The 22340-nt window shown below is 51.2% G+C and overlaps 1 protein-coding gene across 8 annotated transcripts in view; it reads left to right on the top strand.

Annotated features, from left to right (window-relative positions):
- The window catches only part of RBM39 (RNA binding motif protein 39), a 564082-nt gene that overhangs the window by 152066 nt on the left and 389676 nt on the right, over nucleotides 1–22340 (top strand). For all 8 annotated transcript variants that reach the window (XM_085619028.1, XM_085619029.1, XM_085619035.1 and 5 more), the window contains one exon: nucleotides 8685–8837. In XM_085619028.1, coding sequence (XP_085475154.1) covers nucleotides 8685–8837 — 153 coding nt within the window. The remainder of the gene's footprint in view (nucleotides 1–8684; nucleotides 8838–22340) is intronic.

Raw genomic sequence — 22340 nt, 5'->3', positions numbered from 1 at the left:
ACTACATACAGAAGCAGGGAGGGACACACTCTCCACAGTTGTCTCATCTGGCTCAGAGCATGTGGAAGTGGGCCATTCAGAGGAACATGTTCCTCATGGCGGAACACCTCCCCGGCAAGGACAACCAGATGGCGGATCTGCTCAGCAGACACAGCCACCAGATGCACGAGTGGGAGTTACACCCATCGGTACTCCAACCGTACTTCCAGCAGTGGGGTCACCCAGAAATAGACCTATTCGCGACAAGCGAAAACGCAAAATGCCAAAGCTTCGCCGCCAGATTCCCGCAGTCGCAGGGCAATGCGATATGGATGAACTGGTCCGGCAAATTTGCGTACGCTTTTCCTCCAGCACCGTTGATACCGCTGGTGGCTCGCAAACTCCGACAACACTCCCTGACACTCGTCCTAGTTGCTCCCACGTGGGCACGCCAGCCGTGGTACACCACCTTCCTCGAACTTTCCGTGGTACCGCATCAAAGGCTGCGGATCAAACCCGCGCATTTGACGCAGAACCATGGAGAGGTTCAGCACCCAGATCCGCAACAGCTGAACCTGGCGATCTGGCTCCTGAAGTCCTAGAGTTTGGCTATCTCAATCTGCCACCTGACTGTATGGACATCATCAAGGAGGCCAGGAGACCCACTACAAGAGCTTGCTATGCAGCCAAATGGAAACGGTTCGTCATTTATTGCGGTAATAATGACATTAACCCGCTGGACGCATCCATCCACAACATCATATGTTACCTCTTACACCTATACCGATGCAATCTGGCGTACACCTCTATACGGGTCCATTTGACCGCAATATCAGCCTATCTGCAAACCAGGCAGCACCTCTCTCTCTTCAGAGTGCCTGCCATCAAAGCATTCTTGGAAGGACTCAAACGAGTCATTCCACCTAGTCACCCACCGGCTCCAATGTGGAACCTCAACTTGGTCCTCACACGCCTGATGGGTCCACCCTTTGAACCTCTACACTCATGCGAGATTCAATTCCTTACCTGGAAAGTAGCCTTCCTGGTAGCGATCACTTCCCTAAGAAGAGTTAGTGAACTCCAGGCACTAACCGTTCAAGAGCCATTTATTCAGGTTCACGCCAACAGGGTCGTACTACGTACCAACCCCAAATTCATGCCCAAGGTAATATCGCAGTTCCACATGAACCAGACTATTGAACTGCCCGTTTTCTTCCAAAACCCACAAACTGTTGCAGAGAGGGCATTACATACACTAGATGTACGGAGGGCCCTCATGTACTACATCGACAGGACTAAACCCTTCAGGAAGACAAAACAACTGTTCGTTGCCTTTGCCCCACACCACAAAGGTAACGCCATCTCCAAAGCAGGGATAGCCAGATGGATAGTTAAGTGTATTCAAATCTGTTATCAAAAGGCAAAACGCACATTAACTATTCCACCACGAGCCCACTCAACACGCAAGTTGGGGGCTTCCATGGCCTTCCTAGGAAACATTCCCCTGCATGATATATGCAGAGCAGCCACATGGTCCACTACACACACATTTACAAAACACTATTGCGTAGATGTGCAGTCAAAACAGCAGGCAGCTGTAGGACAGGCTGTTCTCAAAACACTTTTTCAGACCGCTGCAGCTGGCACGGGTAGCCGCCGCCAATAGAGGGCACTGCTATGTATTCTATGCACAGATATGAATTCAGCAGCCCACATGCCTCGAACTGAATATGCTACTTACCAGTATGCATCTGTTCTTGGCATGTAGGGCTGCTGACATTCATATCGCCCTCCCTCCTCCCCGGCGCCTGTCGCAGCTGCAGCTCTCAGAATTATTGCAAGCATGGTCATCACTTTCTGTATCTACTCCATCACTGCCACAATGGCGAAAAACAATCTGAGGATGGAGAGGATGCCCATGCGCACTGTAGTCCAGGGGAGGAGTCACCTATCCAAGGATACTTCGAAGACTCTTCCAGGACAACAACGTGCAAACATCCGGACCCAACACTAGGCGGCGATCTATGCACAGATATGAATGTCAGCAGCCCTACATGCCAAGAACAGATGCATACTGGTAAGTAGCATATTCAATTTTCCTTCAGCAATACCCCTTGCGCGTCGCTAGGCGTCGTCTGCGGCTCCGCGTCCGTCGTCGTGCGCCGGAATGACGTCGTCGGAGTACTTAGACGCCGCCCTCGCGCACTGACGTCAGTTCTTCTTTTTTCCGCGCCAGTAAGCGCAGATCCGGGAGAGCTACCCCTTTTAGTCTTTTTTGACTAAATCTTTTTTGATCACTTTTGATCCTTGTCTGTCGACATCTGGTGCCGGTAGGATGCCTGGGTTCAAGGCTTGCGAGGATTGCCATCGACTGATGTCGGTGACCGATCACCACCGCCGGTGCCTCTACTGTTTAGGCCCCGACCACGACGCGGAGTCGTGCTCCGATTGCCAGGCCCTGACTTCGAAGGCTCGGCGGGAGCGGTCCCGCAAGCTTCTCGAGCTTCGCCACTCGGCTCCGCGTCGTGTGCGATCCCGGTCCAGGAGGAGGTCCAAGGATCGCTCGCGGAGCCCTAGCCGACGCCACCATCGATCGTCGGGCTCCAAGTCGTCGGGTAAGTCCAAACGCTCTAAGAAGTCCAAGAGGCGACATCGCTCTTCGGACTCCCCTCGCCGGTCGCGCGACTCGGCCGAGGGTCCGGGTGGTTCCACCCCCGCGGCTCCGGCGGAGCCGCAGGCGCCGCGCCCGTCCCCATACCCTCCGGTCCCTGGGACTAACGCGACGCCGGCGGAGGTCAGTGCCTTCCTCTCGGCCATGAGGAGCCTGGCCCCGCTGTCGACGCCCGCTGGGGCGCCTTCGGGCCCCGCGGACTCGACTGGGCGACCTTGCCTGCCGGCGGCTTCGGCCCCGGCGCCGTCGACGACTCCGGTCTCGACGCCGCAGGTCCCCGCGGGGCCCATGCCTGGGCCCCCGTCGACGCCGGTTGACCTAACCACTCCTGCGCCGGCGAATGAACCACCGACGCCGCCGGCGCAGACGCCTACACCCCCGGTGCCGCCGACGCCTTCGGTGCCGACTCCGGACGGCGTCCAACCCCAGTTTAGCCCTATTCCGGACCCGGCGCCGCAACGGCGTCGACCGACGCCGCGTCCGGCGCCGCTTGAGACCTATCATCTCTACAGTCCGGCTCCGATCATTCCTCCTGTTTATCAGGAATCGGAAGACGGGGGCGACTGGGAGGGGTTCGAGGACCCTATGGCTGTTCAGTCGCAGCTTTCACAGGACTGGGCAGATGAACTGGGGGAGGCCAGTGGTCTGGATACCTCGCCAGACACTGGATTCACTTCTCCTCCGACTGTGGCTTCGGAGGAGGGTGCAGCATTTTCTGTGGTGCTGCGCAAGGCGGCCGCAGCCCTTGGGCTCGAGCTGCCTGCCGTGGCTGAGAGGACTAACATCCTCACTGAGGTGCTTCAAACCGCAGCAAGCTCCACTGAGCCTCTGCTGCCGTTCAATGAGGCCCTCACTGACGTTCTGCAGGGCACCTGGTCCAAGCCCTCCACAGTTCCTCCTGTGGATAGGAACGTTGCCAGGCGCCACCGCCCTGCTCCGGGCGACCCCAGTTTCCTGTCCCAACACCCCACCCCCGAGAGTCTGGTTATCCAGGCCTCTACCTCCCAATCCTCCTTCCCGACCGCTCCGCCGGACTGGGATTCCAAGAGACTCGAGCAGTTTGGCAAGAAACTGTTCTCGTCCCTTAGTTTGGGCCTGCGGTCTTTGAACACCGCCTGTCTCTTGGACCGTTATTCCCATTCTCTGTGGGATACGGTGGAGGACGTGCTGCCCCTGTGTCCGGAGGAGGTCTGGACACGTCTTACCCAGGCTTTGGCCGATGGGAGGGATGTAGCGCGGCACGCCATACGATGTGGGCTTGACACCACGGACTCGCTGGGTCGGGCGATTTCCACCACGGTGGCGCTCCGCCGCCACGCCTGGATGCGGTCCACGTCATTTTCCGGGGATGTCCAGAACACCCTCATGGACATGCCCTTTGATGCCACTCGCCTGTTTGGTGAGAAGGCGGACAGTGCGCTGAACCGCTTTAAGGACTACGGGCTACGGCCAAGTCCTTGGGCCTCTCGGCTCCGCGGGCGCACACCTCCGCTTTTCGCCCCTTTCGTGGCCAAGGAAGGGGCGCCTCCTCACGTCCGCCAAGCCACCAGCCGCAGAACCAACCTGACCGCAGTCGCGGACGTGGTTTCCGCCGTGGCGGATCTGGAGGACGACGTGGTCAGCCCACATCCACCCCGGCAGCATCCGCCTCAAAGCCTTCCTAGTCCGAGCTTTCAGGCCCATTCCACGCCAGTGGACGGCAGAGTTCGCAATCACCTGCTCCACTGGCGGTCCATTACATCGGACAGGTGGGTGCTGCAAATCGTCCGAAGGGGCTACTCCCTCCCCTTCGAGACGACCCCTCAAGCCATGCCACCGCAGCACCACCGTATCTCGGGGGATCATTTGAATCTTCTCCGCGAGGAAGTTTCGGCCCTCTTGGCCAAGGGGGCCGTCGAGCACGTTCCGAGTCCAGAAGTAGGTCGTGGTTGTTATTCCCACTACTTTCTGGTTCCCAAGAAGGGCAAAGGGGGCCTACGCCCCATCTTGGACCTCCGGAACGTCAATGCCTTCCTCCGAAAGGAAAGGTTCAAGATGTTAACCTTGGCTCCGGTTCTAGCTGCCCTAGACCCCGGAGACTGGATGGTAGCGTTGGACTTGCAGGACGCATACTTCCATATCCCCGTCCTGCCGGCCCACCGGCGTTACCTGCGGTTCACGGTGGGCCAAGAGCATTTTCAGTTTACCGTGCTCTCCTTCGGCCTCACCAGTGCCCCTCGGGTGTTCACGAAAGTGATGGCGGTGGTCGCAGCTCATCTGCGCAGATCAGGGGTTCCAGTCTTCCCCTATCTCGACGACTGGTTGTTGAAGGCGGGCTCGCCCCAGGCAGTCGTCTCCCACCTCCAGACTACGGCGGATCTCCTGCATTTGCTGGGATTTTCCATCAACGTGCCGAAGTCACACCTGAGTCGCTCTCAGAAGCTCCTCTTCATCGGAGCAGTTCTCGATTCGGCGCAGTTCAGGGTCTATCCACCGGAACAGCGGGTCCGGGATATACAGGCCCTGATTCCCATCTTTCGGCCTCTATCCTGGGTTTCGGTCAGGCTAGTTTTGCGGCTTCTGGGGCTGATGGCCTCCTGCATCCTACTAGTGCATCACGCCAGGCGGCGCATGCGGGCTCTGCAGTGGGACCTGAAGTTTCAGTGGGCCCAGCATCACGGCAACCTGTCCGACCATGTCTTGATCTCGGAGGGCACTGCACAACAGTTGCAGTGGTGGCTCACGGACCGCGATTGGGTCATGGGCAGGAGCCTCTCCCTTCCCCAACCGGAGCATGTCGTAGTGACGGATGCGTCCCTCCTGGGCTGGGGTGGCCATATGGGAGAGGCGGAGATCAGAGGCCTCTGGTCTCCGGCGGAGTCTCGTCTCCACATCAACCTGTTGGAGTTGAGAGCGATCCGACTTGCACTGAAAGCCTTCCTTCCCTCTGTCAGGGGCAGTGTCGTGCAGGTGTTCACGGACAACACCACCGCCATGTGGTATTGCAACAAACAGGGCGGGGTGGGGTCGTGGACCCTTTGTCAGGAGGCTCTGCGCCTCTGGACGTGGCTGGAACACCAGGGCGTCACCCCAGTGGTTCAACATCTGGCGGGCTCTCTGAACGCCAGAGCGGACGAACTCAGCCGCCGGTGCATGATGGATCACGAATGGCGTCTGAACTCCGAAGTGGCGCAAGGTCTCTTTCAGCAGTGGGGAGAGCCTTGGTTAGATCTATTCGCCACCGAAGAGAACGCGCAATGTCAGCAGTTCTGCGCGTTGGAATTTCCGAGGCGGCACTCGCTCGGCGACGCTTTTCGTCACGAGTGGAGTTGCGGTCTGTTGTACGCCTTTCCGCCTATACCACTTCTGCCCAGAGTGCTGAAGATCAGGCACGACCGGGCCCAAGTCATCTTGGTGGCTCCGGATTGGGCACGAAGATACTGGTATCCCGAGCTACTCAGTATGTTGACCGATCCCCCGATACGTCTGCCCCTTCGGGAGGATCTTCTGTCGCAGCAGCAGGGGACGGTCCTCCACCCGAACCTGTCCAGCCTCCACCTCCATGCGTGGAGATTGAGCGGCGGCAGTTGATGCCATTTGACTTGCCTCCTGAAGTCTGTGATATCATTCTGGCAGCCAGGCGTTCCTCCACAAAGACGGTATACGCCTGCCGGTGGAACAAATTTGTGGCATGGTGCACAGCAAAGGCTGTGGATCCCCTTTCTGCCCCTCTTTCTGAGGTTCTCCTCTTTCTTCTTTCTCTGGCCTGGCAGGGCTCTGCCCTGGGCACCCTGAAAGGTTATCTTGCTGCCATCTCCGCCTTCCTGCGGCTTCCTGATCAGCCTTCTCTTTTCAAGTCCCCTGTGGTTACACGCTTTCTAAAAGGCATTACTCACACGTTCCCTCCTGTCCCTTTTGTAATGCCTCAGTGGGACTTGAATCTGGTCTTGACATTCCTGATGTGCGCTCCCTTCGAGCCTCTTCACAATTTTCCTCTTCGTCTTCTGACTCTTAAGACTGCTTTTCTGGTAGCCATCACCTCGGCTAGACGGGTGAGTGAGCTCCAGGCTTTATCTTCAAAGCCTCCTTTTCTCTCTGTTCATCCGGACAAGGTTGTCCTTCGGCCTCGTCCTTCCTTTCTTCCGAAAGTGGTGACTCCATTTCATCTTGGGCAGTCTGTCACCTTGCCCACCTTCTTTCCGCCTCCGCATCCTTCCAAAGAGGAAGAGAGGCTCCACCGTCTGGACCCAAAACGTGCGCTCTCCTTTTATCTGGACCGCACGAAACAGTTCCGGGTGGACGACCAGCTTTTTGTTGGGTACGTGGGCGCTAAGAAGGGGAAAGCTGTGCACAAACGGACCATCTCTCGGTGGGTCGTTTTGTGTATCAAAATTTGCTATTCTTTGGCGAAAAAGGACCCTCCTGTTGGGCTGCGCGCCCATTCTACTCGGGCCACAGTGGCTACTACTGCTTTGGGAAGGGGAGTCCCTTTGCAGGACATCTGTCAGGCGGCGACGTGGGCTTCGTTACACACGTTTGCCAGGCATTATTGCCTTGACAGCCAAGTCCGGAGGGATGGCTTCTTTGGCCGTTCTGTCCTCCAGGACTTTCTGGTGTGATCTTGGTTCGCAGACCCACCACCGGGGATGGTATTGCTTGGGTATCTATTCTAAGGTGAGGAATCTAACTAACGTGTTTCTTTCAGATGAACAAGTTACTTACCTTCGGTAACGATGTATCTGTAAGAAACATTAGTTAGTTAGATTCCTCACCGACCCATGGCTCTGCGTTCCTGGCGCGGAAAGCTATGTACAAGAACTGACGTCAGCGCGCGAGGGCGGCGTCTAAGTACTCCGACGTCATTCCGGCGCACGACGCCGACGACGGACGCGGAGCCGCAGACGACGCCTAGCGACGCGCAAGTGGTATTGCTGACGAAAAATCTTCCGGATCCAGTCTGACGCCTGGGGATATTCTAAGGTGAGGAATCTAACTAATGTTTCTTACAGATACATCGTTACCGAAGGTAAGTAACTTTTTCTTTGCGGGTAACCAGGTTACACTCACAGTGCATCAGCAGTATAGCAGAAAGTGGGGGAAACCATTCAAAAAGAGGGCCATTTCTTACAGAATCTATGAAAGCTACCAATGGTGGATAACTGCGGTTACAGGTAAGTAACTTATTTACTTTCCTCCCATTCGGGTTCCACTCTGAATCCTTGTCTCACCCACGTTCTCCATCTCTGGAAACCATCATCCCGTTTCTCAAGGCTGTCTGGAATAAACCCATTTTTATGTTCCCACTCCTTGGAAGCAGCCCTAGTGGTTTCTCTTTATTTATAGAAACCTTCAATAGATCTTTTTGCCCCAAATCATTTTCAGTGTATTTCTCTCATGCCCATCCCAAAATACTTTATACGTCCATGAATAAGTGGTTTTCCACTTTCTTGAAGTTCAATCATATTCTTGATATGTCTCACCCAGAGTTCAAATTTTCTCATAGTGCTGAATGTGCTCTCCTGTCTTGGCAGTCTGCCTCTGCTGTGTTCAATTTCACCCTGTTTCTTCTGTTTTTAACTTTGGAGTGTTTTTAGATCGACCTCTTACTGCTCAGGTCAACAAAATCTTGTCTACCTTGTATCTGTAGCTTAGCTCAGCCCTTGGTTTAAGTTTCCTCGTGTTGTCTGAATGTGAATAATGGTTTCTCAACATTCTCAGTTTTTTCATTGCATGATCCGGTCATCTTGGCATATTCAAATGAGCACTGTAGCAGCAAAGCCTGGTTGAATTGCACAGGTTGAGGCAAATGTTGAAAAACTAGCCTAACTAACCAATAGTAAAGTTTTTGTGTCCGACACTACTTCTAGAGAGTAAATGTTGTTTTCAGGTAATGTACTCAGGCTGCCACTAGCTAATCTTGTAGCTGTGTTGTACAGAATACGAGCCGGGTTTTCTTCTGTAATCATGAATGTCTGCCGTAGTGCCCAAATGTAACTCCTTTGTGTGCTTAATGGTGTTACATTTTTATATAATAATTCAACATTTTTTATTTTAGGTTCGGGATGTGAGAATGATTTCCGATAGAAACTCCAGACGTTCCAAAGGAATTGCTTATGTTGAGTTTGTTGATGTCAGTTCTGTACCTCTGGCAATAGGCTTGACTGGACAAAGAGTTCTAGGAGTGCCTATCATAGTTCAAGCATCTCAGGTAGGTACCAGTTAATAGGTAAAGTATGAGTTTTTGAATGTGACTTCTCCACAAGCTATCAAGAACCATCTAAATGTATGATGAAGATTGAAATTGTAAGCAGTCTCATTAGCTATGGGCTGTTGCTTTATCATGTTTGGGAAATGTATGAATATTATATGCTTGGCTGTCTAGTGGATTGCTGAATGGTACATTTGCACACTTGTGTGTTCTCTGCATGGTGGTGAGCTACTTCAGGTTAGGTGGCAGTGTCTAGCTAGAATAGTCTGCCCTGAACAGCACCTGGGGCGTGACAGTAGTTTGCCAGGCCATTTTTGACCAGGGTATGTTTACCTAGTATAATGAAAACCTATCTAACCATATGTTCGAGGCATATGAGCTGCAGATCACACATTTAGGATAAGATCGCCATCTGGTGTTGGGCTCGGATGCTTGCAGGTTGTTGTTGTCTTCGGAAGAAGTCTTTTGGTCACGAGATAGGTGACTCCTCCCTTGGACTACAGTGCGCATGGGCATCCACTCCATCCTCAGATTGTTTTTTCCGCCATTGGGTTCGGATGAAACTTTTCCACTCTGGTAGAAAACTTCTAAACCAAGCTTTTCGAAGCGAAAATCCTTTATAATTTTCATCGATACACCTTTACTCTTCATCGGGCCGGTGCCGGACGTCGACGCGGGCGATTAAACCTATCCGCGCCGTGAGGCCTGTGGCCCATGGAAAGGACGCCGTTTAAAAAATGCCCCCAATGTGGAGCAAAATTCCTGCACAGTGACCATCACAAGTTCTGCAACCTGTGCCTGTCGCCGGAACACGATGAGTCCAGCTGTCCAGCCTGCGCCGCATTCCGATCCAAGAAGACCATTCGGGATCGGAGAGCTCGACGCCATATCATGGCACACAGACCAGCTCCGGAACCAGAGGACATCTTTGATGAGGGCCCCAATGTCACGGAAGAAGATTCCGTGGAACTTCACAGTATATCAGAAGCAGACGACTCCGACGACCCAATTACTCCGGGGCAACACGTGAGTACCGATGCCCCTACCCCAACCCCTCCAAAAAAGGCATTGGTCAAGACCTTCGCCAGCTGGGCCCAGTCGCGACCGAAAACGACCTTCAGAAGCCCCGCCTTCGGGTTCGGCTCCGAAGAAATACAAGCCTTCAGGTGGCTCGGGCCTGAGCAAACCTATTATTGTACCCCCCAGCACCTTCGGAACCGAAGACACAAGACCTCTCTGCACCGAAGCCGGCTCCGGCACCTTTGGCACCGAAACCATCGAGGCCCGTAGACAAGCCGGCACCGAAAGCTCCCAAGCTTAAAGACTCCATTTCAGCACCGAAACCCTCATTGGCACCGAAACCCTCATTGGCACCGAAACCCTCATTGGCACCGAAACCCTCATTGGCACCGAAACAACCGCCTAAGGTCTATACTACACGTCCTAAAGACTCTACCGATCACCCAAAACATAGATCGGAACCGAAAAAACCGGCGCCAAAGTCTGTTCCTGAAGACCAAGAACTTTTCCACCCAGATCCAACGCAAAAAAGGATCTATATTAATCCAAAAACTGAACATGTCACTGCTGTGCCATGTAAGAAAAGGAAGCTAGACACAACACCTTCTCCAGCTCCTGTAAAAAAGGACTTCACCCATTCCTCCTTCGTCTCCCGTACGACCTCTTACCCCACCCCCCTGCCTCCATTACCATTACCTCCACCATCTCCTTCACATACACCACCTCCACAGGTGAGGGGGTGATCCGGATGATCTTAATGATCCTTTCACAAATCTGGATATTGTACCATTGGACGACTGGGCTTACCCTCTGCCTGATGTATCTGATCCTACTACATACCCTTCGAAACCCTCACCTCCAGATGACCACCTCGGGTTTGGACAACTAGTACACAGAGCAGCACTTTACCATGGCGTCACCATGCACTCAGATGCACCAGAGGAAGACTTCCTTTTAGACACTTTTGAGCAGTCTCAGAAATCAGTTCAAATTTTACCTATGATTAAAGGGGTCATAAAACACGCCACAGAAGTTTTTAAGGACCCCGTACGGGCCAGGGTACTTAACCCTCGAACTGAGAAAAAATATAGACCTGCCCAAGAAGATACTTCTTATATTAAAGGACAGCTCCCTCTAGATTCTTTGGTGGTTTCCAACGTAAGGAAGCGGGCAAACTCCCAAACAGGAGATACACCGCCCCCAGACAAAGAATCCAAACTATTAGAAGCCTCGGGCAAAAGAGTAGCAGCACAAGCAGCTAACCATTGGCGTATTGCCAACACACAAGCCCTATTGGTACGCTATGATAGGGCTCACTATGATCAGTTAAAAGATCTCCTACAACACCTACCAGACCAATACAAGACCCAGGCAAATGACCTTATACAAGAGGGAAAGCTCATCTCAAATGCCTCAATTAAATGTGCACTTGACGCCGCAGACACTGCCTCTAGAGCAATCAATACAAGCGTACTTCTTTGACGCCATGCATGGCTACGTATTTCAGGCTTTAAGCCAGAAGTACAAAGTACTATACTTAGACAACCATTTAACCAAGAGCATCTGTTTGGACCAACAGTAGAAACTGCACTTGAAAAAATGAAGAAAGACACCGAGACTGCTAAGTCCATGGGAGCATTGCAGTCTCCACAGCCACGTGGCTCCTTTCGACGTTCCTTCTATAGAGGAGCATCCAAAAATATTGGAGCAGACACCTCCACGTTCAAAACCTCTACACAAACAACCCCCAATAGAGGAGATTTTAGAGGAGGATATAGTGGAAACAACACCAAGGGACGTGGTTGAGGCAATACCAACATTCGTACCTCCCCCGCCACTAAACAGTGACTTTCCTCCACTCCCCCCGGACCATTCCACTCCGGTCGGGGGAAGACTCCAACAGTTCCTACCTGTCTGGAATTCCATTACAACAGACAAGTGGGTAAGACAAATTATGCAGTATGGTTACCTCCTGGAACTCACAAATACCCCCCCACATATACCACCCAAACAGCGTCCCATGTCGCCAGACCAGCTTACACTCCTCAAGCAAGAGGTTCTCTCCTTGCTTCAAAAACACGCAATAGAGCCAGTTCCCTTCCAACATCAGGGCGCAGGGGTATACTCTCTATACTTCCTAATCCCCAAGAAGGACGAGACGTTAAGACCCATACTCTACCTCAGACTCCTAAATCGGTACATACACTCAGATCATTTTCATATGATCACTCTTCAACAAGTGCTTCCACTAATACAGAAAGGCGATTTTCCTTGCCACACTAGATCTCAAGGATGTCTATTTTCACATTCCCATGCATCCTGCTCACAGGAAATATCTAAGATTCCTGGTAGACGGGCAACACTATCAGTTTACTGTCCTCTCGTTCGGAGTGACAACTGCGCCCAGAGTATTCACCAAATGCCTAGCAGTAGTAGCAGCGCATCGCTGGATCAGTATTTTAATTTTTTTTACACATCGCCGCATTAAGCGCAGAGGAGCGCTTTTAACTCTGGAAACTATCCTGTGATCCCAGTCTCTCCCCCGGACTCCAGGACACCTACCTGATCACTCCTCCTGAGTGCACCGGTGCTCGGCTGAGCGTTGACCGCTTCAGCGGGCTCGCAGCGGCAGGAGCCGCCATCTTGGGCCGGGTTGCTCGGGTGAGGTGGGAGGCGAGGCCAGTGACATCACCGCCACACCCCCGAGTCCCGCCCCTACTTAGGAGGGCGGACTGGAACCTACCCTTGGCATTTGCAGGCTGACGACCCTGTGGCAGGGGGTCTCCGCCTGTGGCTAAGGAGGTCTGCAGCAGTATCCACAACGCGGAAAAGACACTGCTGGATCAGTATTTTAATTTTTTTTACACATCGCCGCATTAAGCGCAGAGGAGCGCTTTTAACTCTGGAAACTATCCTGTGATCCCAGTCTCTCCCCCGGACTCCAGGACACCTACCTGATCACTCCTCCTGAGTGCACCGGTGCTCGGCTGAGCGTTGACCGCTTCAGCGGGCTCGCAGCGGCAGGGGCCGCCATCTTGGGCCGGGTTGCTCGGGTGAGGTGGGAGGCGAGGCCAGTGACATCACCGCCACACCCCCGAGTCCCGCCCCTACTTAAACGGTCCATATGTGTCAGCGCAGCGGACGAGCGCAGCGGGCGCGACGAAGGCGCACCGGAGTTGCGCCTGAGTTAAGCCCGTCTGCGCCCGTCCGCGGCCGACCGGGACCCGGGCCCACCCCCCCTGGCCATTTTGTGAGGTATTCCTCTCATGATCTATTATCACTACAACCTAGCTCCCCCTCAGGAATAGCCCTCCCTTCACTCCCCTCGCACACTTGCACACGTATACAAACATTGGGGCTCTCCCGCCTTCCCCTGCTGGCTGACGATATTCAGTCTATTCCACCATTGCCGAATGAACCTAGATCGGCTCCTCTACTACTACATAACATGAGATGCTACTACCTCAACACAAGGTCCCTAATAAAGAACCAGGTCAACATCTTCCTTTTCCTGACGGAAGAAAAACCAGATCTTCTGTTGTTGACCGAAACATGGACCAACCCTCATTCCTTGCCGGACATTCTGGCATCACTTCCCTCAGACTACTATATTCTGACTGCCAACCGTGCACAAGGGAAGGCTGGAGGTGGGGTAGCAGCAATTATTTCGAAATCCTTTCATTTCCGGGAATTACCTTCTCTCACTCTTCCCAACACAGAGAATTTGGTAATCACACTAGACTCAGAGAGCGGGGCTCTTACTGTAATTCTGTTATACCGTCCTCCCCAATACATGGCCAATTATCCAGTACTTTTGGCAGAACAACTGGCCTCCCATGTGATAAAGCACTCTAAAACTGTCCTAGTGGGGGATTTAAATTATTGGTTCGATAGAACAGACACAGACACCCAAGCTGGAGAACTGAGGGATCTGCTTACAGATCTAAACCTGGTCCAACACATTCACTCTCCCACTCACCAGAAGGGTCACAGCTTGGACCAAATCTGGACATACAACGTACCATCATTCTCTCCTATTATAAGCCCTTGCATCTGGTCAGACCATTATCTTATCCAGTTCCCGCTAGAAATTCAAGGGCAGCACAAGGCCAAACCTCCCATGGGTAAAGAGTTCCGCAAATGGAAATCCATGGACCGCTCTGGGTTCATGGACACGTTGAACAACACCCTTCCCCCATTAGACGAAGATCTGGAGGTTGACGAGAGGGCACTGTCCTCCTGGCTTCTCCATGCAGCAGATCTGTTCGCCCCCTCTGTATACCTACCTAACATTAGAGGTAATGATGCCCACAAATGGTTCACTCAAGAACTTAGAGCACTTAAATTAGGGGTACGACAGAAAGAAAGACAGTGGAGAGCCACCTACTCTTCACAGGATAGGGAAACCTTCTGCGTCACTAGGAGAAATTATCAAAAAATTTTAAAACAACACAAACTTAATTTCTTCTCCTCAAAAATGTTATCGTCATCCAACAAGTCCAAAGATATTTTTAATATAGTTAATGAACTCTGTGACAACGACAGGACAGCCCCTTCAATAGCTCCTACGCAGAAGCTATGTGATTCCCTGAATAATTTTTTCAGAGAAAAAATTGTCACTATCAAATCGAGCATTGCTAGTTCCCCAACGTCACTTCCTTTGGATGACGTCTTTTACAATCCCTCTGTATTAGATACCTTCCCGGTCATTGATGGTAAAACTTTTTCTTCACTTTTGACGAGGGTAAAGTCCGGATCCCCTAACGACATCTGCCCCCCCCACATCTTCTCGGAAATCGGTCAGACTATCCCTCAGGGGATTCTACCCCTACTAAATAAATCACTGACCCAGGGCAGGGTACCTATTGGCTTTAAACACGCTCTGCTAATCCCTCTAATTAAAAAACCAGGCCTGGACCCTCAGGACTCATCAAATTATCGTCCTATATCCCTGCTGCCGTTCCTATCCAAGATATTGGAGGCTCACGTCTCCAATTGCTTTTCCAACTTTGTGGAAACCACTGGATTTCTGGAGCCAAATCAAGCTGGGTTCCGTCCAGGCCATTCGACCGAGACGGTAACCCTGGCAGTCCAGAATACACTTCGGTGTAACGCAGACAGGGATGTCCACCAGGCACTGGTGCTTCTTGACCTGTCTGCTGCATTCGACACGGTCGACCATACTATTTTGGTCGGCCGTGTCGAGCAGGCAGGCCTCAGAGGTGCTGCCCTGAGCTGGGTGGAATCATTCTTGTCCGACCGGACTCAAGCAGTGAGACTGGGCACTTTCACAGCCCCTAGAATTAAGAACGATTGCGGGGTCCCTCAAGGCTCATCCCTGTCCCCCCTTTTATTTAATTTATACTTGCGTCCCCTTTTGTACTCCTTGAGGAAATTCAAAGTGTGGATCTTTAATTACGCAGATGATCTGCAATTGGTTTTCCCCCTCGGGTCGCCGGATGCTGTCACTGAGTTTAGGGAGGTCATGGCTCATATCCAGAGTTGGATGGGCCTTAACCACCTAAAACTTAACCCAGGCAAGACTGAATTGATCTTGCCTGGGAAGAGCGAACTCAGCTGGGGACCTCAATTTTGGCCTCTGGAGATGGGAAACCCCCCCTCCAATTCCCGCACAGTTAAGAGCCTTGGAGTCACCTTTAGTGAAGACCTCTCCCTGAAAAGTCAGGTAGGGTCAGTTGTCTCCGCCTGCTTCTTTCAGCTGCGCAAGATTAGAAAGATTGCCCATTTCCTAACCCATTCTGCCCTGATACAGGTGACCATCGCCCTTGTGCTGTCTAGGCTGGACTACTCAAATAGTTTATATTTGGGCCTTCCAGCCGGGCAGCTCAAGAGGCTGCAGCTGGTTCAAAATCAGGCGGCCAGGCTGATCTGTGGGCTTCCTAAATGGCAGTCCATCGGGCCAGGCCTGGCAGACCTGCACTGGCTGCCGGTAGCCCAGAGGGCGGCTTTTAAAACCGGCTGCATTATCTTTAGGGCATTACAAAGTAAAGGCCCCAAATTTATCATCAATCTGCTTGCCAGATACACCCCCTCCCGCAACCTCCGCTCTGGTCACAAAAACTTGCTCATGGTGCCGGTTGTTAGGAAACAACGTCAGGGCGGCAGCTCTTTTCATTTTCTTGCTGCCTCCCTCTGGAACTCCTTACCAGCTTCTTTAAGGTCACACGAGGATATTCTAGCCTTTAGACTAGCCTTTAAGACCTGGCTTTTTAGAGAAGCTTATCCTTAGACGTTCTAAGTTGTCCTCCTGTTGTTGTGTTATGCTCTGAAAACCTCCTACAGCGCCATGAAGCCTACGGGCGTACGTGCGCTTTATAAGCTAAATTTAACATAACATAACATAACATAACATCTCAGGAGACAACTAATTCATGTCTTCCCATATCTCGACGATTGGTTCATAAAAGCCAATTCATTCAACAAATGCGTTCTACACACTCACCAAACTATTCAACTTTTACACAACTTGGGATTCACCATCAACTATCCCAAATCTCAACTACAACCCTCCCACATACATCAATATCTGGGAGCCACCATACATACCTCCAAGGCCATAGCTTAGCCCAGCCCAGCCAGAATAGCCAATATACAAGCTCTCATCTTAAAATTTAAATCCCAACACACACTCCCACCAAGAGTGTTCATGCAACTCATAGGCATGATGGCGTCATGCATCTTTATTGTGCCTTATGCACGACTTCAAATGCGTCCCGTGCAAGAATGTCTAGCACGTCAGTGGAACCAGGCTCACGGACAACTTACGGATCTGGTGTTAGTGGACAGTCGCTCACATCGCTCACTAAAATGGTGGAACACCATAAACCTGTCCAAAGGGCGACCGTTCTTAGAACCTCTTCCACAGATAGTGCTGACAACCGACGCATCTCTTACAGGGTGGGGAGCCCATCTCCTAGGACACACCACTCAGGGCAAATGGACCACTCAACAAAAAGTGCTCCATATCAATTATCTGGAACTACTGGCAGTGTTCCTAGCATTGAAATCATTCCAATTACATCTAAAGAACAAAACTGTCCTCATCCAGACGGACATGACAGCCATGTATTACATATAGAAACAAGGAGGCACGCATTCTCTCCAACTGTCCCAGCTCGCACAGAACATTTGGAGATGGGCAATTCCCCAGAACAGCTACCTGCTAGCAGAACACCTTCCAGGAGTTCACAATCAGATTGCCGATTTATTGAGTCGACAAACCCAACACATCCACGAATGGGAATTACACCCACAAGTCCTACACCCATTCTTCCAAAAATGGGGCCAAATAGACATAGACCTGTTCGCCACACACAAACGCAAAATGCCCAACCTTCGCCGCCAGGTTTCCCCACCCACAGTCGAAGGGTAATGCAATATGGATGAACTGGTCAGGCAGATTTACGTACGCTTTTCCGCCTCTCCCACTCATTCCATTCGTGGTACGCAAGCTCAGGCAACCGTCTCTCAAGCTGATACTAGTAGCTCCCACATGGGCACGTCAACCCTGGTTCACAACACTTCTGGAACTCTCTAGTTCCACACCAAAGACTGCGCCTCTCCCCGTCCTTATTAACCCAGAACCATGGAGAAATCAGACACCCCGATCCACATCAACTGAACCTAGCGATCTGAACTGCATGAATATTATAAAGGAGGCCAGATGGCCTACTACTAGAGCCTGCTACGCTGCAAAATGTAAATTATTTGCCATTTACTGCACTAACCATGATATACGCCCACTGGATGCATCCATCCAGAACATCATTTGCTACTTACTACACTTGCAAAGATGTAATTTAGCTTACTCATCCATACGTCTCCACCTAGCAGCATTAGCAGCCTACTTACAAAATCGACAACACTTGTCACTATTTAAAGTGCCTGCGATCAAAGCCTTCATGGAAGGTCTTAAAAGGATTATTCCTCCCAGATTACCACCCTCTCCAGTGTGGAATCTAAATATTGTTCTCACTAGGCTCATTGGTTCCCCATTTGAACCTCTGCATAAATGCGAACTACAATTCCTTACATGAAAAGTGGCTTTCCTTATTGCTATCACATCCCTTCGAAGGGTAAGTGAAATCCAGGCTTTAACCATACAAGAACCATTCCTACAACTACATCATAACAAAGTGATTCTTAGAACAAATCCAAAATTCCTGCCAAAAGTCATTTCTCCATTCCATCTTAACCAATCAGTCGAGCTACCAGTGTTCTTCCCAAATCTGGACTCGGTAGCTGAAAGAGCTCTTCATTCCTTAGATGTTAAAAGAGCCCTGCTGTATTACATTGACAGAACCAAATCTTTCCGCAAAACCAAACAATTGTTTGTTGCTTTCTCTCCACCACATAAAGGCAACCCCATTTCCAAATCAGGGATAGCCAGGTGGATAGTTAAATGTATCCAAATATGTTACCAAAAAGCTAAACGCACACCAACGGTTCCCCCTAGAGCGCACTCCACACACAAAATAGGGGCTTCCATGGCATTCTTAGGAAACATTCCCTTAGAAGATATTTGTAAGGCAGCCACATGGTCTACAACACACACCTTCACTAACCATTACTGTGTTGATGTGCAAGCCAAACCTACTTCTGTGGGTCAGGCTGTCCTTTATTCCAAACTGCTGCAACCGATACAGGTGACCACCGCTAGGGGAGACACTGCTGTATAGTGTATCCTAAGTGTGTGATCTGCAGCTCGTATGCCTCGAACGGAATATGCTACTTACCAGTATGCATTTGTTCTTGGCATGTAGAGCTGCAGAGCCACACACGCCCACCCACCTCCCCGGGACCTGTATCTGTTCCAGCATTGTCTTAATTAGACATTACACATGGACATCCTTTCTTTATTCTTACACACCATTATTTCCCATCATGGCTAAAAACAATCTGAGGATGGAGTGGATGCCCATGTGCACTGTAGTCCAAGGGAGGAGTCACCTATCTCGTGACCAAAAGACTTCTTCCGAAGACAACAACAACCTGCAAGCATCCGAGCCCAACACCAGATGGCGATCTTATCCTAAGTGTGTGGCTCTGCAGCTCTACATGCCAAGAACAGATGCATACTGGTAAGTAGCATATTCCTTCCTTTGTATGGCAATCTTACTTGACTGTTAGCGGGTACTTGGCTGAGCCCAATGCACCTGAGACCTAGGTTATTCTTAACTTGCATCGCTGGGGATCCTGGGAGCAGCCAATGTGCACTCTTTTGTTAGTGGTGCTATACCCCTTTCTAGCTCCTGACATTGGTGTCCGCATGTTACCTAGAAAGCTGCACAGGAATTTTCACCAGTAAGCCATTGTGGCCTTGCTTCTTGATTATCTTCCCCCCCCCCCCCCCCCCCCCCATAATCTTTTGTTATGAACATATTTCCCATGCTTCAGAGAAAGTGCTCTTCATTGTTTGTCTTCTGATCTCTCCCTGGAAACGCAAACTTTTAGACAGGGGAATGCACATCCCTCAACTAAGCCAGCGCAAACTTGTCTTGGATTGTTCATGAGGACAGAAAAAAAACGTTTGATAAGCAGGAGGTAGATGCTCCTCCAATATTAGAGGGATCTTTGGGTAGCAGAGGCCATAATCTTTACCATAATTCTTCAGCAGTGGACCGTGCGTAGATTCACATGCTTGAAACATTCCTGTCATCGAAGTTGGAGTCCTCATTGTCTTTGACATAGCAGTTTAAAGCCCCGACAGCTATCACACTTAAGTATACAAAAAAAGAGATGGATGGAATGATTTGAGAATTGATCATCCCAGTCCATTTTTGTTCATCACACCATGCTGCCCCAATTTGGACCCAGCCAAATTCAAGTCAATCTTGACCCTGCTCCAGTGGGAATGGTATAATCCGAACTGACAGCTGTTACTGCCATAGTCTGTGCTTACTTTATTAGCACATCCACCTCATTTTACAAATTTCAGCATAGAATAAAGTTGTGTGACTCACCTACCTCAGAGGAGTTCACCCAATATGATTTCTGCCACTTGTCATTTGAAAGGGAGTTTGAGCTTTGCTCTTCTTAAACTAACAGATACATTCTCAGCCCCTTTTTCTTGGGCTTTAAGTTTTCTTTATAAAATTGCCTAAGAAAAATTTCAACAGAAGAAAAATTTAAAAGGAGACTATTCAAGTCTTGTGATTCTTGAGCTAAACTGAGTCCTCACACAAGTTCCTTAAAGAAATTTACAAACTACCTTTATCCTGACCACAAAGCCAAAAACTTCAAGATTTGCAGAACATTTTTAGCCAAATCCCTTAATGATCATGAGGGAAGATTGTGCAAGTGGCTTCCGAAAAACCAAAACCTTTGCACACATTTTTGGGGGATGAATCTGAGACTAGCTCCTCCAATCTGTGATTAACATAGATGAAAAAGAGCCTAATTCTGGCATCTCGAAGGCTTCCAAGCCCAAAGTATCCTCTCCAGAAAGACTTGAGGAAAAAAGCAGCAAATAGGCAGTTAAAAAATCTTCTGTTTTCACCAAGAAAAAAGACGAGACATTGCCCAAACCAAGCCCTCCACAATCTTTTCCTCTGACGGTAAAGAAAGGTAATCCCTCTGTTAGCAGACACTCAGTTGCTCTCACAAATGAGTCCTGTCGGCAGCTCTTTGTCAACGACATTAATGGTGAAAGGCTGTGAATTCATAGTCAGTGACAGTCGTCCAGTTTCTTTACAATGATGGAAACAGTGACACCAATGACATCCTCATTTGCAACTCCGACATTGATACTGTAAACTAACCACCCGTCGGCACTACTACTGGTTTTGAGAAAGTGCCATCTTTCTTGCATGGTATGCCCCCACTTTGTGCTGAATTGCTGAATGTACTTTGACTGAGTGTGCCCTGGACTCCTGCCAATCAGGTGCCCAGGGCCTATGTTCCTTCCCTAAAACACAAATCCCAAATTTGGTAACCCTGGCCACATGTCAGCCCCTGGTAAATAGTACCCTAGGTACCCAGGGCCTTGTGACCAGGAAGGCCTCTAAGGGCTGCAGCACGCATTGTGCCATCCTTAGTAGCCCTGTACCTTTATACACACACTGTGAGAAAGTGGCTCTGTATATACTGGTTCGAGGCATGTGGGCTGCTGAATTCATATCTGTGCATAGATCGCCGCCTAGTGTTGGGTCCGGATGTTTGCACGTTGTTGTCCTGGAAGAGTCTTCGAAGTATCCTTGGATAGGTGACTCCTCCCCTGGACTACAGTGCGCATGGGCATCCTCTCCATCCTCAGATTGTTTTTTTCCGCCATTGGGTTCGGATGTGCTATCTTAGCTCAAGTTAGGAAAAAATTTTGTCGAGGCCTTTAGTTCGCGTCGGTACTGTTTATCGATCGGTTTTCGATACTCTCTGTTAGTTTACTAACTTCCAGCACCGACTTTGTTCGCATTTACCTGTCCATCAACTACTTCGACGATGGAATCGAGGACGCCATTCAAAAGGTGTCCGGTATGTAATGCGAAGTACCCACACATCGACGTCCATCCGGTGTGCAACAAATGCCTTTCGCCGGACCACGACGAGTCGACATGTATGGCCTGTGCCCGGTTCCGTTCAAAGAAGACTCTGCGGAATCGTCGAGCGGCGAGGCTCGAAGCGCAGCACGCGGCACCGGCCCCAGCTGACATCTTCGACGACGCGGACGACGTCGAAGAAGTAGAAGTCTTACCCTCCAGTCCCGTTTCCGACCAAGAACCCGGATCGGACGAGGCCGACGAGTCACTCTTCCACAGAGGTGAAGACGACACCGAGGTAGGAGACGACGAGGAGGCCTTAGGGGCCGAAGAGAGTAGCTCCGATGATGAACAAGGCCTACCTGTTCAAACCGAGAATTCACCAGTGCCACAGACTATGGCTCCGGTCGAGGGATCGCCTTCGGGCCTTACCCGAGACCTATCACGCAGTCCTTCGGCCCCGCCCTCGGGCCCGGCCTCGGACGTTCAGCGGCAGCCATTACCGCTTAAGCCAGCTGGTTTCCCTTCCACGAAACCGAAACCGAAAGCTGCTCAGGTTCCTACGAAACCGAAACTGAAAGTGGCGCTAGTCGGATCGAGGCCTTCAACACCTTCGACGCCGGCGCACCGTGTCGGCACCGACCGCACCAAGGGGGACTTCGGTGCCGAACTCGAGACGGGCGACATGGGAGTCGACAAACGGAAGAAGGCCATCGGCGCCGAAAAACCTGCTCGGTTACCGGCGTCGACGCCACCGACACCGAGGGCCGTCCCGCCTGCTACGCCTCGCAGCACCCCCTCGACGACACCGAAACCTCACGTGTCGAAGACGTCGACGGTGATCTCCGCACCTCGGCTCGATGCACCACGGGCGCAGAAGATATCTGCAGCCGCCTCGACGACCCTGGCGGGGGCCACGACCTCTAAGGCGCCCCGAGTACGGCCTGGCGCAATGCCAGGCTGCAAAACCAAGGCTGCCCTCCAGGAC

This window comes from Triturus cristatus, chromosome 7 (genome assembly GCF_964204655.1).
Source record: "Triturus cristatus chromosome 7, aTriCri1.1, whole genome shotgun sequence".
NCBI lineage: Eukaryota > Metazoa > Chordata > Amphibia > Caudata > Salamandridae > Triturus > Triturus cristatus.
Note: the sequence above shows the minus strand (reverse complement) of the source record. Positions and strands in the feature narration are given on the sequence as shown.